This window comes from Somniosus microcephalus, chromosome 5, assembly GCF_052327205.1.
Source record: "Somniosus microcephalus isolate GS21.2 chromosome 5, FLI_Smic_1.0, whole genome shotgun sequence".
Lineage (NCBI taxonomy): Eukaryota > Metazoa > Chordata > Chondrichthyes > Squaliformes > Somniosidae > Somniosus > Somniosus microcephalus.
The window spans coordinates 92,831,708-92,848,024 of NC_140991.1; the positions used below are offsets into that span (position 1 = coordinate 92,831,708).

General features: G+C 43.6%; 1 protein-coding gene across 1 annotated transcript in view; it reads left to right on the plus strand.

The window, feature by feature from the left end:
* Window positions 1-7,777, plus strand: part of abitram (actin binding transcription modulator) — a 34,054-nt gene extending 26,277 nt beyond the window's left edge. The window contains 4 exon segments of the mRNA XM_085987992.1: window positions 3,931-4,007; window positions 7,369-7,438; window positions 7,526-7,660; window positions 7,662-7,777. Coding sequence (XP_085844118.1) covers window positions 3,931-4,007; window positions 7,369-7,438; window positions 7,526-7,660; window positions 7,662-7,685 — 306 coding nt within the window. The 3' untranslated portion in view covers window positions 7,686-7,777.
* The last annotated feature ends 8,540 nt before the right edge of the window (window positions 7,778-16,317 follow it).

Below are 16,317 nucleotides of genomic sequence, written 5' to 3' on the forward strand. Positions count from 1 at the left end.
GTAATTAATTAAGATATAGATAGATGAGGTGCCTTTTGAGAGAAAGGCAGAGAGAGAGAGGGGGGGTTGGGAAGGAGGGAGGCCGCAAGGGCAGGGTCGCCACTCAGGATGGTGGGTGGGTGGGTGTCGGCAGGGGTGCACTCTCCGATGGAAAATTAAAGTCTTTGGCGGTGGTCTTCTGGCAGGGGGAGAAGATGTCTTCACCTGGGAAAGCTGGAGATGCCCCAGGCTCAGTCCCACACCAGGTCTTAACGATGTTAAAGTGAATTGGGCTTCACCTAGGCAGCTCCAGCCGTCCCAGGTCAGGCAATAGAAGGGGTGTTTAATAGTGGTGTGTGTGGCCTAGTTTTTAGCAAGAGCCACACACAGACACCCCTTGATGTTCCGGCCTTGTTTTCTTCTTTGCTCCCCCCACCTACAAAACAAAGTCTTTGGGAGAGTACACCAAATAACACCCACCTGTAGATGTTCAGAAAGATGTTCTCCTTCCAAACAGTTGGTTGTTTTCTGTTGATGGTGGTTTCTCTCCCCTCCCTCTCTTGAAGTGGAGGCCAATTTGGGGAGGCAGTGATGGGAAAGGCCTCTCCCCTGGTTGATGATATTTGTTGGCCTCCTTTCTCCTTCTCCTCCTCTGTCCTCTCTCTCCAGGCACCTCAGTTGTTGTGATGATGATGGTGGAGTTGGTGCTGGTGGTCTTTCGTTGTCCTCCTCTTCCTGGTCAGGAGACCACCACTCTAGTCCACTCTCCTGGTTTGGCTGCTCCTTCTCCTTGTCTGCTCCTCCTGCTGACTGAGGCAGCTGCACAGCCAGCAATGCTGAGAATGAGGTGCTCAACGGAGGGTAACGTCAGACTGAAATACAGAAGCCTGCTATGGCTTTATATACAGGGGTGGTCACTGCCGGTACTGCAGTATAGAATCAGTTCTTCTCTTAAAGGCACATACACAACATTGGCGCCTTCCAAATCCGTGCCGATCTTTCCCAGAATTCTTTTTGGATCCCTCAATCAGGTTTCCGCCCCTGCCACTGTACTGAAAACTGCTCTTACCAAGGTCACAAATGACGTCCTAATTGTCTGCGACAAAGGTACTCTATCCCTTCTCGTCCTTCTGGACCTGTCTGCAGCCTTGCCATGGTTGACCACAAAATTCTGCTCCACCACCTCTACCATTGTCCAGCAGGATGGTACTGAGCTTTCCTGGTTTCATTCCTATCTTTCCAGTCGTAACCACAGAATCACCGGCAATGGCTTCTCTACCGTCTCTATACTATCAGACTGCTTGTCCGACATCCAGCACTGACGAGTAGAAATTTCCTCCAATTAAATATCGGGAAGACCGAAACCATTGTCTTCGGTTCACCCCACAAACTCTGTTCCCTTTCCACTGATTTGATCTCTCTCCCCGGCAATTGTCCAAGGCTGACCACGTCTGTTCGCAACCTTGGTGTCATATTTGATCACGAATTGAGCTTCCTACCTCATATCTGTTCTATCACTAAGACTGCCCATTTCCACCTTTGTAATATCACACGTCTCTGCCCTTACCTCCGCTCATCTGCTGCCGAAACCCTTATCTATGCCTTATCACCTCTAGACTTGACTATTCCAATGCACTCCTGCTCAGTTGGTAGCACCCTTGCCTCTGAGTCAGAAGGTTGTGGGTTCAAGCCCCACCCCAGGACTTGAGCGCAAAAATCTAGGCACTCCAGTGCAGTACTAAGGGAGTGCTGCACTGTCAGAGGTGCTGTCTTTCGGATGAGACGTTAAACGGGGCGTCTGCCCTCAGGTGGACGTAAAAGAGACCATGGCACTATTTCGAAAAAGAGCAGCGGAGTTATCCCCGGTGCCTTGGTCAATATTTATCTCTTAACCAACATCACTGAAGCAGATTATCTGGTCATTATCACCTTGCTGTTTGTGGGAGCTTGCTGTGCACAAATTGGCTGCCGCGTTTCCTACATTACAACAGTGACTACACTTCAAAAAGTACTTCATTGGCTGTAAAGTACTTTGGGATGTCTGGTGGTCGTGAAAGGCGCTATATAATTGCAAGTCTTTCTTTATAAACTTGGTCATCCAAAACTCTGCTGCCCGAGTGCTAACTCGCACCAAGTCCCGCTCACCCATCTCCTGTGCTTGTTGACCTACATTGGCTCCCAGTTAAGCAACGCCTCGATTTTAAAATTCTCATCCTTGTTTTCAAATCCTTCCATGGCCTCACCCCTTCCTATCTCTAATCTCCTCCAGCCCTATAATCCCCCTTGACCTCTGCACTCTGCCTATTCTGGCCTTTTGAACATCCCAGATTTTAAATGCTCCACCATTGGCGGTCATGCCTTCAACTGCCTAGGTCTTAAACTCTGGAATTCCCTCCCTAAATCTCTCCGCCTCTCTACTTCTCTTTAAGACGCTCCTTAAAACCTACCTCTTTACCAAGCTTTTGGTCATCTGCCCTAACATCTCCTTAAATGGCTTGGTGTCAAATTTTTTATAACCCTCCTGTGAAGTGCCTTGGGACAGACGTTTTATTATGTTAAAGACGCTATATAAATATAAGTTGCTGTTGTTTGAAAATTGATATTGTGCTCAAGAGAAACTGAATCTGAAGCTGTGCACTGATGGTTTCATTGATCTTTGCGCAATAATCCATATTTCCTGATTTGTACATGCTATGAGGCACATCCATTCTCTAAAGCTCACTATTTTGGCTCAGTATTTCCATACTAATTATTTTACATTTGCCTATAATTCAATTCAATTGGATATTTCATCCAGGTTTGTCAGATTTTAAATTTCCTGGAAGATCCAGATCCTTTTGAATGTGGCTTCTGATGTTTGCTATACCTCCAATTTTAGTAATACCTGCAGACTTCATCTTGTTTTCGATACCCTCGTGCAAATCTTATTCCAACGGATGTCCAATATTTTTGCCCTGCTTTTAGGCCACTTCATTGCATACCATCGGGTCCTGTGGGCCATGTTAAATAATAGGATATTCATTGTGGATTTGGCTATTGCAAAGCCATTTCTAATGCTACTAACCAGTTATCTCTGCTAAAATTAACTTTGGGTAATTAAATACAAAGCTAAGTTACCAACTGCAGTGTCTATTTCTGTTTTATCTTGTGCTGTTGACCTTCCCCTGTTTGAATTTGTTGGGCTGGCAGTTTGGATAGGTTTGTTCTCAGTGCTACTCTCTCATTGGTGGATTTGGGAATTACTTGTTGTAAAAGGGTGTGGTCATGGATTCAAGGCCCACTCCCTGACTTGAACACATAATCTAGGCTGATACTTCATTGCAGTACTGAGGGAGTGCTACAGTGTTATTGATGCCATCTTTCAGATGAGACATTAAACCAAGGCCTCATCTGCACTCTCATGTGGACGCAAAAGATCCCATGGCACTATTCGAAGGAGGAGAGGGGAGATGTCCTGACCAATATTTATCCCTTAAACCACAAGACTAATAAAACCCAGATTATCTGGTTATTTATTTCATTGCTGTTTGCGGGACCTTGCTGTGTGCAAATTGGTTGCCACGTTTCCCAACATTACAACAGCAAATACACTTCAACAGTAACTCATTGGCTGTGAAGTGCTTTGGGACATCCTGAGGTTATGAAAGGCACGATATAAATGCAAGTTCTTTCTCTTTCTTCATTCAGGTGAGTCATCAGGTCTTCACAATGCTGTACATGACCCACAGGCTGTAGTTTGGGCACCTTTGCTAGTTAGCATTGGCACCATCCTTTTGTAGCTTGAAAAGTTTGTATTTGTGACTGTCCTCTGCCATTATTAAGCCAATTTTATCAGTTGAGGAAAATTGATAGAAATAGTTGTTTTAAAAGGTTGACACCAACAAATTTTTCTCCTTTTCTGTGGTGAATGCAAATTATTTGATTATGTGTGTGTGCTTAACTTTGTTTCAGGGTGGACAGTTTCTAACAGAACTTGCCCCATTGTGCAGGATAATGTGTACAGATGGCGAGGAGTACACAATATACAGGCAAGGTCTTTCTCTTGAAGATTGTGATAATTCTGAAGTTTTAGATATTGTAAAGTTCACATAAATGGAACTACTTTTGTGCACTAACATTGTAATTAGGATATTTCTGTGTGACACACATCAATCACATTTTTCTTCTTTCACCACCTGCCCTAAATGGATGGCCTTTTGTCTCCGAATCTCTACCCATGAAAAGCCCACCTGTCCATACACATGGTAGAGGCATTGCAGTGCCAGAAGCAGAGTTGCAGAAGTCTCTTGTTGGCTCTTACCCCATGAGCTACAACTGCAGCAGCCATCAATTACAGAGCCTTAATTTTTTTGGTCATGATCCTACTGCCTGGCCCAAACACTGATTATACTTATCCATTATTTGGAGAATGGCTCCAATGAAGGTGATGTCCTGATCAGTCTATAAGTAGCTTCTACAGGTTCACTGAGACCCTTTTGTATGAAGGCCTGACTGCTACTTGAGTTGTACTTAAGAAGTGTGACTGGCTGCAGTAGGAGTAGATGTGTAGGGGCTTAATTTCCTCATTGGAATGCCCGGTTAGTGCTCGTTTCCAGGGTGTTCACATGAGGAAAATGGATGGACATCTGTAACACTCGATGCATATTTCCGGCAATATCACAGCCAGTGGCAGGAGCATAATTTTAGGTGCTACAGAGTGATTCAAATCATATTTAAATAACCAAGAAGTGACAATTTATCATCACGCTGCATGAGTTTCCTCCCGTTACGCCAGGTGTGGGATGGGTACAAGCAGCATTCATATAAAGTTGGCGCGAGGAAACCTGAAAAGGGAAATAATTTAGCGGGCCAGGCAGCCGCTCACTGCACTACATAAATAAAGCGAGATCCAAAGCCGCATCAATTTTGAAAGTGGAAGACAACAGTAAGCTTTCATTGTGCATGCCATGGGGATTATTGGGAGACCTATTTCTCCCCTGCCACCATTACCCTTGTATAATGGGTGCCCCTTTCAGGGTTCCATTGTACTTTTGTTACTTGAAGGAAAAAAAGGATGAACTGCAGGGTGTCAGGGAAGTGAGGTAATATCACAGTCTTCTACCCACGACTGCTTAGCCAATTAGATCTATTGTGCCCAACAAACTTATCTGCACCGTACCAAGCAGCAATGCCAATGTATGCTTTTAGGGATACTAACAGTTGTGTCACTTGCTGCAGGAGCACCTGGAGCCCATGGCAGCAAAGGTCACAGCAGCCTTGAACCTTTTTGTTTCCGGCTCTTGACTTGGGAGGGGGGGGGGCAAATGGGAACATCAATATCAGTCTGTATGCAGTATCTCACTGTATAAAACAGATGATTGGTAAATAATTTCATAATTTTCCCCTTGGGCAAGAAAGATCAATGGGAGAGAGCGCAAGGCTTTTTTCAAATAGCGGGCTCTCCCAAAGTCTAAGGTGTCATTGGCATGCATATAGCTCTACCATATGTAAACTGCAAAGTATTCTACTCAATGAATGTATAACTTAAGTATGACCATCAGTACAAAATAATGCAAGTTCCTGCAGCACCATTATTGACATCAGTGGATTTCTCAAAGGAAATCTTTCTGTGGTGCTGGGAAGAAGAGCAGCACTACTGAATGGAAACCAGGCAGGTTGGACAAGAGGTGCTTTATGCCCACTTGCCAGTCAGTACCTGCAACTATATATCAAGGTGACCAGATGTTGCTTTAGCAGATGACTTGTGCTTGCAAAGACTCCCAATTCTCCAGGTGGGTTTGTGATAGCAGGCACAATGACACAGTATTTGTGAAGAAGGCTTGTCTTAGTATTTCTCTGTATTCTGCAGAAGCACCCCAGTCACATGTAGTGCTTTACATGGTAATGTTATAAAAGAAGGCATGCCAAGGTGATCATTAGCCATTTGTCACTTTAATTCTCCGCTCCACTCCCACTCTGATCTCTCAGCCTCTTGCACTGTTCCAACGAAGCTCAACATAAGCTCGAGGAACAGCACCTCCTCTTTCGATTAGGTACTTTACAGCCTTCTGGACTTAACATCACGTTCAACAATTTCAAACTATAACCTCATCATCCCCTATATTTTATTTATATATTTTTTCACCTTTTTTCTCTCACATAGTAGCTGTTGATGATTCTGCCATCACCATTTACACCTCATCTAGAGTCATCTTTTGTTTCTTAACTTGTCCCATTATCTCTCCTTTTGCCTTGCACCATCATCCCTTTTGTCAGTCAATCTCTCCTGCCTTCCAGTCTACCTGACCTTCCCTTTGTTCTTTTCTCCCCATCTCCTGCCCCTGCACTGGCTTAAAAATCTCTCTTCTCTAACCTTTTCCAGTTCTAACGAAGGGTCCTCGACGCTGCCTGACCTGCTGAGTGTTTCCAGCATTTTATCTTGTTATGCCACCAACTATATTTGCCAGCATTGTTGACTATGTGGTAATGGCTGTGGGGAAGTGTCTTCATAGGGCCTAGATCAGCAGAGAGCCAGGTGCAGCAACAACTTGCATTTATATAGCACTTTTAACATAGTAAAACGTCCCAAGGCACATCACAGGAGCGTTACCAAACAAAATTTGACACCGAGTCACGTAAAGAGATATTGGGACAGGTGGCCAAAAGCATGGTCAAAGAGTTAGGTTTTAAGGAGCATCGGCAGAGAGGTTTAGGGAGGGAATTCCAGAGCTTAGGGCCCAGGCAGCTGAAGGCATGGCTACCAATGGTGGACCAATTAAAATCGAGTACGCACAAGAGGCCAGAATTTGAGGAGTGCAGAGATCTTGGAGGGCTGGAGGACGTTACAGAGAAAAGGAAGGGCGAGGCCATGGAATGACTTGAAAACAAGGATGAGAATTTTAAAATCGAGATGTTGCCAACGTAGGTCAGCAAGCACAGGGATGATAGCTGAAAAGGACTTGGTGTGAGTTAGGATACGGGTAGCAGAGTTTTGGTTGAGCTCAAGTTTATGGAGGGTGGGCGATGGGAGGTTTGCCAGGAGAGCATTGGAATAGTCAAGTCTAGAGGTAACAAAGGCATGGATGAGGTTTTCAGCAGCAGATGAGCTGAGGCGGGTAGAAACAGCCGATGTTGCGGAACTCGAAGTAGGCGATCTTGGTAATGGAGCAGATATGGGGTTGGAACTTCATCGTAGGGTTGTGTCAGTCAACTGTAACCTCAAGCCTGCATGTAGGGCTTTCCTTGTTTGGGAACAGTTCACAAATGACTGACAATGGCAGAAAAATAATTGAAGATGTCCCTGGAATGGGACAAGGAAGTTGTTTAATTCATGGTTATATTAGCTATCATGTGTGAAGAACAAAACAAATAGGTGTCCACTGTTACCCACTAAGTACCCTCTTATTACAGTTGTATCAGAGGACGGTTATTGGAAGTAAATGAAAATATTCTCCAGGAGCCCAGCCTTCTACAAGCAAAGGTAAAATAAGGAATGTCACACAGACTAAGTTATTGGGGTTTGTTTTATTTATATTAATGTAAATCTCTTTTTCTCCCCTTTAATTAGCCTTCCACAGAAGGATACATTGCTGTTGTGTTACCCAAGTTTGAAGAAAGCAAAAGTATAACCCAAGGTTTAATTAACCAGGAGCTGTATCAAGATGTTATTTCAAAGAGACACTGTTTGGCAGCAGAACAGTTAAGAAATACTGACCTCAGTAGTCTAGGTCCTGCACCTCTTAGCAATTGTGAAGCTTAAGTTGTTAAAGCTGTTTTTATTTCAGATAGAAAATAAAAGGAGCAATATGCTTTAAATATTTTTAAGTCTATTGTCTTTGAGCAGATGATTTTCATGAATAGATTTAATGGTGTTCCCTCCATTCTGCATCATATGTGATCGTGAATCAATGGTGTATGCCCCTGTGTAACACATACTTGGGCAACTGAGTGCCTTTTAAAAGAAAATGTTGTTTCCTCAGCCTATCCCCCATTGAAAATGCACTGTTTTCCCCCATAAAAAATAGAATTTAAAAAGAATTATAGTATTACATGTTTCTGCTGGAAATACCAGATTAAAGCTGTTTTTTTAATATGGAAACTCATGTGATTCTAAATACATACTTAAACACAAATTTATAAAGCTCTCAAAATAGAGTATTACGTGCAGTGTGAAGGATTGTTGCTTAGTAACATGACATTTAAATGAAAATACTGATGAGGTGGTAAATCAGTCATGCAAAAATGAGACCAGAGTTTGTTAAAACTTTACTAAATCATACTTATTTTTAAAAAAATTGAGTTTTAATTAAACACCCTAAATTGTATTAAATTAATGGACATTGTGTGCATTCATAGTATTTAATGAGGTAATTTAAATTAATGTACTAGAAATGTATTATTCTAAAAAGGATTCACCTTTATTTGCATCTAATCAGGCTGTAAGATTTTTTTTTTTAATAACATTTATTCATTACTGTACTAATGACTCACCTTGACTGATTGTGCTTGTTTTCTTTGCAGACTAGACAATAACCCACTCCATGGTCCAGCAATACGTTTAATTTGGTAGAACTGGCTCAATTTAACTGTATAAATTGAGTAAAGTCTCTGAGCTAGGAAAAACTGGAAATGCAAAGCAGATTGATCATATGATGTTACAGTTCACCACCTATTGATACTCAGTGATGTGCTGTGCATTTCCAGAATTTTAGCTTTTGTTGAAGGTTTCTTGAATGCTGATTTTTGGATTAAATTAGAGGGTATGGTCACTTGGTGTTTGTTACTGGACTCTTAATCCAGAGGAGGTGAGTTCAAATCCCACCATTGCAGTTTGAGAATTTGAATTCTGTTTTAAAAAAAATCTGGAATCAGTAGTGACTATGAATCTGTCAGATTGTTGTAAAAAAAAAACAACAGGTTCAACTAATGTCCTTTAGAGAAGTAAACCTACTATCCTTATCTGGTCTGGTCTATATGTGATTCCAGTCCCACACCAACTCTGTTGTGGTCAGCCAGTGGCTCAGTTGGTAGCACCCTCACCTCTCTAGTCAGAAGGTTGTGGGTTCTAGGCTGACACTCCAGTGCTGTCATTCAGATGAGACTTTAGAGGCTCCGTCTACTCTCTCAGGTGGATGTAAAAGATCCTATGGCACTCTTTCGAAGAAGAGCAGGGGAGTTTATCCCCGGTGTCCTGGCCAATATTTATCCCTCAATCAACATCACTAAAACAGATTATCTGGTCCTTATCACATTGCTGTGAGCAAATTGGCTGCCGCATTTCCTACGTTACAACAGTGACTCCACTTCAAAAACTACTTCATTGGCTGTAAAGCACTTTGGGACGTCCGGTGGTTATGAAAGTTGCTATAAAAATGCAAGTTTTTTTTCTACTGCAAGCCACTAAGTTGCATCAAACTGTTGCAAAGGATCATCCCCACCACCTACCCGAGGGAAGGTAGTGATGAGCTATAAATGCCGGCCTTGCCCGCGACATCTGCACAACCTGAGAATGAAGTTTTGTTCCAGCCACACTTTTTGTTCATCAACATAAGGATAGTGCCGGGGCAAGGAAAACATTCTAATTTGGGTTTCTGGTTTTAGCTTCAAACACTTTTGGGTGAGGTATTTTACAGTTGCATGCAAAATACAGCTTCCTGTGCTCTGTCCCAACAATGGGTCAGGACCTCGGAAGAACCTCCAGCACTGCAGGGATTCCAACTTTTTGAAACGTGGCCAGTCCCCAACTCCAAATGGAGTGATTGGGCTGCTTTTGATTAAGCAGACATGTCAGCCCCATACATACAAACTGAGACCCCCCCCCCGAAGTGAAGCTGCCCATACGTACAAACAAACCTCTCAATGTGGCCTCTGTACTCTAATAATTCGAGTCCTCCTTCCATCCCCCATCCTTCCTATTCCCTGCCCTCTCCTTCTCTCCCACACCTTCTTTCCCTCCCTCTTTTATTCCTTTGTATCCCAAATTAATTAAATCACTTGAAAATACAGGACATCTCTATCAGCACCCAAATTATAATGACTTGAGAGTGTAATTTAATTTGGGCAAACATTTAGATTTATAAACGTAATAGCAATTAGCAGCTACAATTTTTACCTTTTGTATTCGTCACAGAGAAATTGTGCAGCATGAGAATCGTATTTAATAGGAGGCTGCATCTGACATCTTGTCCATTATTCATCGCCGAGCTTCTGGGGCGTCAGCGTCATTTAATAGATAATTGAAGAATGAATTATACATAACTCTATGCTCGGCAAAAAAAAGAACTTGACTATATATTCATTTAGTGTTTGATGTAGATCTAGATATCTATTGGGAATTTTCTATCAAATTTTAAATTAATGACTGGTGGTTTGGTCCCTACTCCTATATGAAACATGCTCACACTTTTTATTAGGATGTGATAAGGCTATCTTGCATCTTATTTCTTCCTTGATGCCAAAGTAATTTTGACCTTAAATTGTAGTTTGTTTTTTTAAGTATGAAATGTAAAAAGCAGAATATGATAATTAATAACTGGAGTTGTTAAATATCAAACACCTGAGTACTTAATTTACAGAAGATGAAGTGCAGTTACTGTATGTTCAGCACAAACAAAACATTAAATGCCAAAACCTTTCACAGACAGAACAGAAATCACAGAAACCCCACAGTGCAGATAGAGGCCATTTCGGCCCATCGAGCCTGCACCGACACATGATCCCCGTAACCCCACGTATTTAATCCCCCTAATACTAAGGGTCAATTTATCATAGCCAATCAACCTAACCCACACATCTTTGGAAAACAAAAATGATTTTTTTTCCTGGGTCACATTCACTGGGACTAAGAAGGGAAGCAGCTGATTGGTTCCCAGGTGTCCCACTGTCACTGTATTTGGAGGAGCCATTGCTGATTCTCCCTTAATCAAGAAGTTTAAAATTACAAATTTTGAAGTACTGGACTGCCCTGTATATCAAAGAAATACTCAGTACTCTTAACCCCTATCCCATTCAAATGCTATACAGTATACCACAGTCTTTGTTGCACTAGGGCTTTAAGAACAGTGATGCTTTAACAATATTAAATAACTTTTTTTTAGTCTGTCACCTTATTTAGATATTAAGTTGTGGGGAATGAGAATGCTTTTGGGTCCAGTAATCAAATACAAGAATGAAAATGCTTGGTATTACATTGCAAATTGCAAAACAGACATTCACTTATTTTTAGTGAATGTCTGTTTTGCAATTTGCAATGTAATACTCTTCAATGGGGATAATTCTAAGTGATTTGTTTTCTCTGCTTGCTGTTGGTTTTGCAAAATTTACTGTAGTTTCTCCCACTCAAATTACCAGAAATATTGGCCCAGAATTTGCTGGAACAGGGCACCTTGCGGCGTGCGCCGTTGGTTAGGTTTTTTCCGCACCCTTCAGCTCAAATTTTTTATGCTGGAAGTGTGAGCTGATGACGCAGTGAGGTCAGCAGAGCACCTGGGACCTTGATGAATGATGGGACCAACAGTCTATCTGCTCAACCAATGTGATTTATGTATAGAGAAACGACTGAGAAGGAAATAGGGTGAATTAGAGTCAAATTTGGTAGAGAGACAAATAGAAACAAAGATTGGATTGAGAGAGAAACCCCCCCCCCTCCAAAAAAAAACTAAAATTGTTAAAACCTCCAAGAACAATTTACCACCTGCAGGAATGAGACTCCACAGTGTCAATTACTCCCTTTCTGGGCCGGAGAGAGTGAGTGGCATTGCAGGAACAAATCTCGTTGATAGAAGGGTCCTTAGGCTGTTAAGTGCCAGCTCTAACTTTGAGGTGAATTTAATTCGTATTTACTGCACAAATGCAGCAATTTCTTGAAACTCAAGGCAGGGTTGAAGGCGAGCTGCCATTTACATGAGGCTAACGGCAGAGTGGTGCAATTTGTGGCGATTCACAACTCCGTTTCTCTCTCCCTTGCTACAAATTGTTGGATGATTAACGAGCATTAAACTCGCTGTAATTTTCCCACATTAAAAGATCATGTAAATTGAAACACTGACTGTACTAATCCAAATGCTTAATTATAGCTTCAGATTATTTTATTTAATATTTCTGATTACACCCTTAAATTGATTAAGTATTCTGAAACATTCCAGTATTTTATTGAATATCATGAAAGACCTTAAAATAAAATGTATTAAATTCTATACCAAATATGGTAAATTACAGATTTCTATTTTTTTCCTGAGTGTAAGTAAGGAAATGTGTTTGGCCTGAACAGGAGTTGGTGCCTATAAGAAATAGGAGTAGGCCAATCGGCCCCTCGAGCCTGCTCCACCATTCAATAAGATCATGGCTGATCTGATCCTAACCTCAAATCTACTATCACTCTACATCCCACCCGAACCCATGTGATCTCCTGGGAGAGGCGAAAAACCAGATAAAAACCCAATGGCCAATTTGGGAGAAAAAATCTGGGAAATTCCTCTCCGACCCATCTAGGCGATCGAAACTCGTCCAGGAGATCACTCTGTCCCTATATTTTCACAGTACTTACCTTCTGTAAAAGGTGATCTCCACCCCAGTCAGGAATAGAACCATCTCCTGAAATCTAACACAGAATTAGAACACAAGTAGGAGCAGAACCAGGCTACACGGCCCCTGGGCCCGCTCCGCTACCCACAGGGCCATGACCATTCCGAACCTAGACTCATGACCAATTTCCTGCCCGCTCCCCGTAACCCTTAATTCCCTTTACTTCTAGGAAACTCTATTTCTGTTTTAAATTTATTTAATGATGTAGCTTCCACAGCTTTCTGGGGCAGCAAATTCCACAGACCTACCACCCTCTGAGTGAAGAAGTTTCTCCTCATCTCAGTTTTGAAAGAGCAGCCCCTTATTCTAAGATTATGCCCCCTAGTTCTAGTTTCACCCATCATCGGGAACATCCTCCCCGCATCCACCCGATCAAGCCCCTTCACAATCTTATATGTTTCAATAAGATCGCCTCTCATTCTTCTGAACTCCAATGAGTGGAGTCCCAATCTACTCAACCTCTCCTCATATGTCCACCCCCTCATCCCCGGGATTAACCGAGTGAACCTTCTTTGTACTGACTCGAGAGCAAGTATGTCTTTTCTTAAGTATGGACACCAAAACTGTATGCACTATGTTGTAAGTGTACTTGTGTAACAGACTGTGCATGGATTGGGTAACTTTTTAAAATTAAGTTGATTAACTGCAAAGCTAATAAATTAACTAGATTGTATTGATTATGCAATTTGAATTGAGGGACTGGCACAGAGAGCAGAGTGAACTCTTCAGGATGTCATCAGATAGATTCTTATAGATACATAATAAGGTTGTAATAGTGCTTGGGTGATTGAGTAAAGGCAAGGAAACTGGTTTGACCTAAATAGGAGATGGCTATCGAGACAAAGTGGGTCTGAATCTTCATGACCAGGCAGTATATGGATGCTGCTGACTGTGTTGTTTTGAGATGACTTAAGTAGACTACAGGTACAAGCAAAAAGCAATCAAATTGCAAGAAGCTAGCTGAGTACTTGTTTGATGAGACTTCTATGAGGGGAGTGAACACAAGAAGTGCACGCGTGTGAATAAAAGGCTGGAGACTTGGTGGAACCTTGTAATGTGCTGATTGTACCCCGCTCACAGGAAATCCAGGCCCTGTATCAAAACCACCCGGCATTGACCTCGGCACCAGCTATGGACACGGCCCACCCAGCCCAGTCAACCCTGCAATGTCTTCCTCACCAACAGCTGGGGACTTGTGCCAAAATTGGGAGCGCTGTCCCACAGATTAGTCAAGCAACAGCCTGACATAGTCATACTCTCAGAAGCCAATGTCACAAACTCCTCTATCACCATCCCTGGGAATGTCCTGTCCCAGCAGGGGTGGCAGCACAGTGGTATACAGTCAGGAAGGAGTGGCCCTGGGAGTCCTCAACATTGACTCCCGACCCCATGAAGTCTCATGGCTTCAGGTCAAGCATAGGCAAGGAAACCTACTGATTACCACCTACTGCCCTCCCTCAGCTGATGAATCAATACTCCTCCATGTTGAACACTACTTGAAAGAAGCACTGAGGGTGGCAATGGCACAGAATGTACTCTGGGTGGGGGAACTTCAATATCCATCACCAAGAGTGGCTCGGTAGCACCACTACTGACAGAGTTGGCTGAGTCCTGAAGGACATAGCTGCCAGACTGGGCCTGCGACAGATGGAGAGAACCAAAACGAGGGAAAAACTTACTTGACCTCATCCTCACCAATCTACCTGTCGCAGATGCATCTGTCCACGACAGCAGTGACCACCGCACAGTCATTGTGGCGACGAAGTCCCGTCTTCACACTGAAGACACCCTCCATTGTGTTGTGTGGCACTACCACCGTGCTAAATGGGATAAATTCAGAACAGATCTAGCAGCTCAAAACTGGGCATCCATGAGGCGCTGTGGGCCATCAGCAGCAGCAGCAGAATTGTATTCCACCACAATCTGTAACCTCATGGCCCGGCATATCCCTCACTCTACCATTACCATCAAGCCAGGGGACCAACCCTGGTTCAATAAGGAGTGTAGAAGAGCATGCTGGGAGCAGCACCAGGCATACCTAAAAATGAGGTGCCAACCTGGAGAAGCTGCAACACAGGACTACATGCATGCTAAAAAAACAGAAGCAGCATGCAATAGACAGGGCTAAGCGATCCCACAATCAACGGATCAGATCAAAGCTCTGCAGTCCTGCCACATCCAGTCGTGAATGGTGGTGGACCATTAAACAACTAACGGGAGGAGGAGGCTCCATGAATATCCCCATCCTCAATGATGGTGGAGCCCAGCACGTGAGTGCAAAAGACAAGGCTGAAGCGTTTGCAACCATCTTCAGTCAGAAGTGCCCAGTGGATGATCGATATCGGCCTACTCCCGAGGTCGCCACCATCACAGAAGCCAGTCTTCAGCCAATTCGATTCACTGCACGTGATATCAAGAAACAGCAAAGGCTATGGGCCCCGACAACATCCCGGCTATCGTGCTGAAGACTTGTGCTCCAAAACTAGCTGCGCCTCTAGCCAAGCTGTTCCAGTACAGCTACAACACTGGCATCTATCCAACAATGTGGAAAACTGCCCAGGTATGTCCTGTCCACAAAAAGCAGAACAAATAAAATCCCGCCAATTACCGCCCCATCAGTCTACTCTCAATCATCAGCAAAGTGATGGAAGGTGTCATCGACCGTGCTATCAAGCGGCACTTACCAATAACCTGCTCACTAATGCCCAGTCTGGGTTCCGCCAAGACCACTCGACTCCCGAGCTCATTACAGCCTTGGTCCAAACATGGACAAAGGAGCAGAATTCCATTGACATCAAGACAGCATTTGACCAAGTGTGGCATCTCAAGGAGCCCCAGTAAAACTGAAGTCAATGGGAATCGGGGAAAACGCTCCACTGGCTGGAGTCATACCGAACACGAAAAGATGGTTGTGGTGATTGAAGGTCAATCATCACAGCCCCAGGACATCGCTGCAGGAATTCCTCAGGGCAGTGTCCTAGGCCCAAACATCTTCAGCTGCTTCATCAATGACCTTCCCTCCAACATAAGGTCAGAAATGGGGATGTTCGCTGATGACTGCACAATGTTCAGCGCCATTCACAACTCCTCAGATAATGAAGCAGTCCATGCCTGCATGCAACAAGACCTGGACAACGTTCAGGCTTGGGCTCATTAGTGGCAGGTAACATTCGCGCCACAGAAGTGTCAGGCACTGACTATCTCCAACAAGCGAGAGTCTAACCACCTCCCCATGACATTCAACGGCATTACCATCGCCAAATCCCCCACCATCAACATCTTGGGGGGTCACCATTGCCCAGAAACTTAACTGGACCAGCCACATAAATACTGTGGCTACAAGAGCAGGTAAGAGGCTTGGTGTTCTGCAGTGAGTGTCTCACCTCCTGACTCCCCAAAGCCTTTCCACCATCTACAAGGCACGAGTCAGGAGTGTGATGGAATACTCTCCACTTGCCTGGATGAGTGCAGCTCCAACAACACTCAAGAAGCTCGACACCATCCAGCACAAAGCAGCCCATTTGATTGGCACCCCATCCACCACCTTAAACATTCACTCCCTCCACCACCGGCGTACTGTGGCTGCAGTGTGTACCATCTACAAGATGCACTGCAGCAACTCACCAAGGCTTCTTCAGTAGCACCTCCCAAACCCACGACCTCTTCCACCTAGAAGGACAAGGGCAGCAGGCGCATGGAAACACCATCACCTCCAAGTCACACACCGTCCCGACTTAGAAGTATATCTCCGATCCTTCATCGTCACTGGGTCAAAAT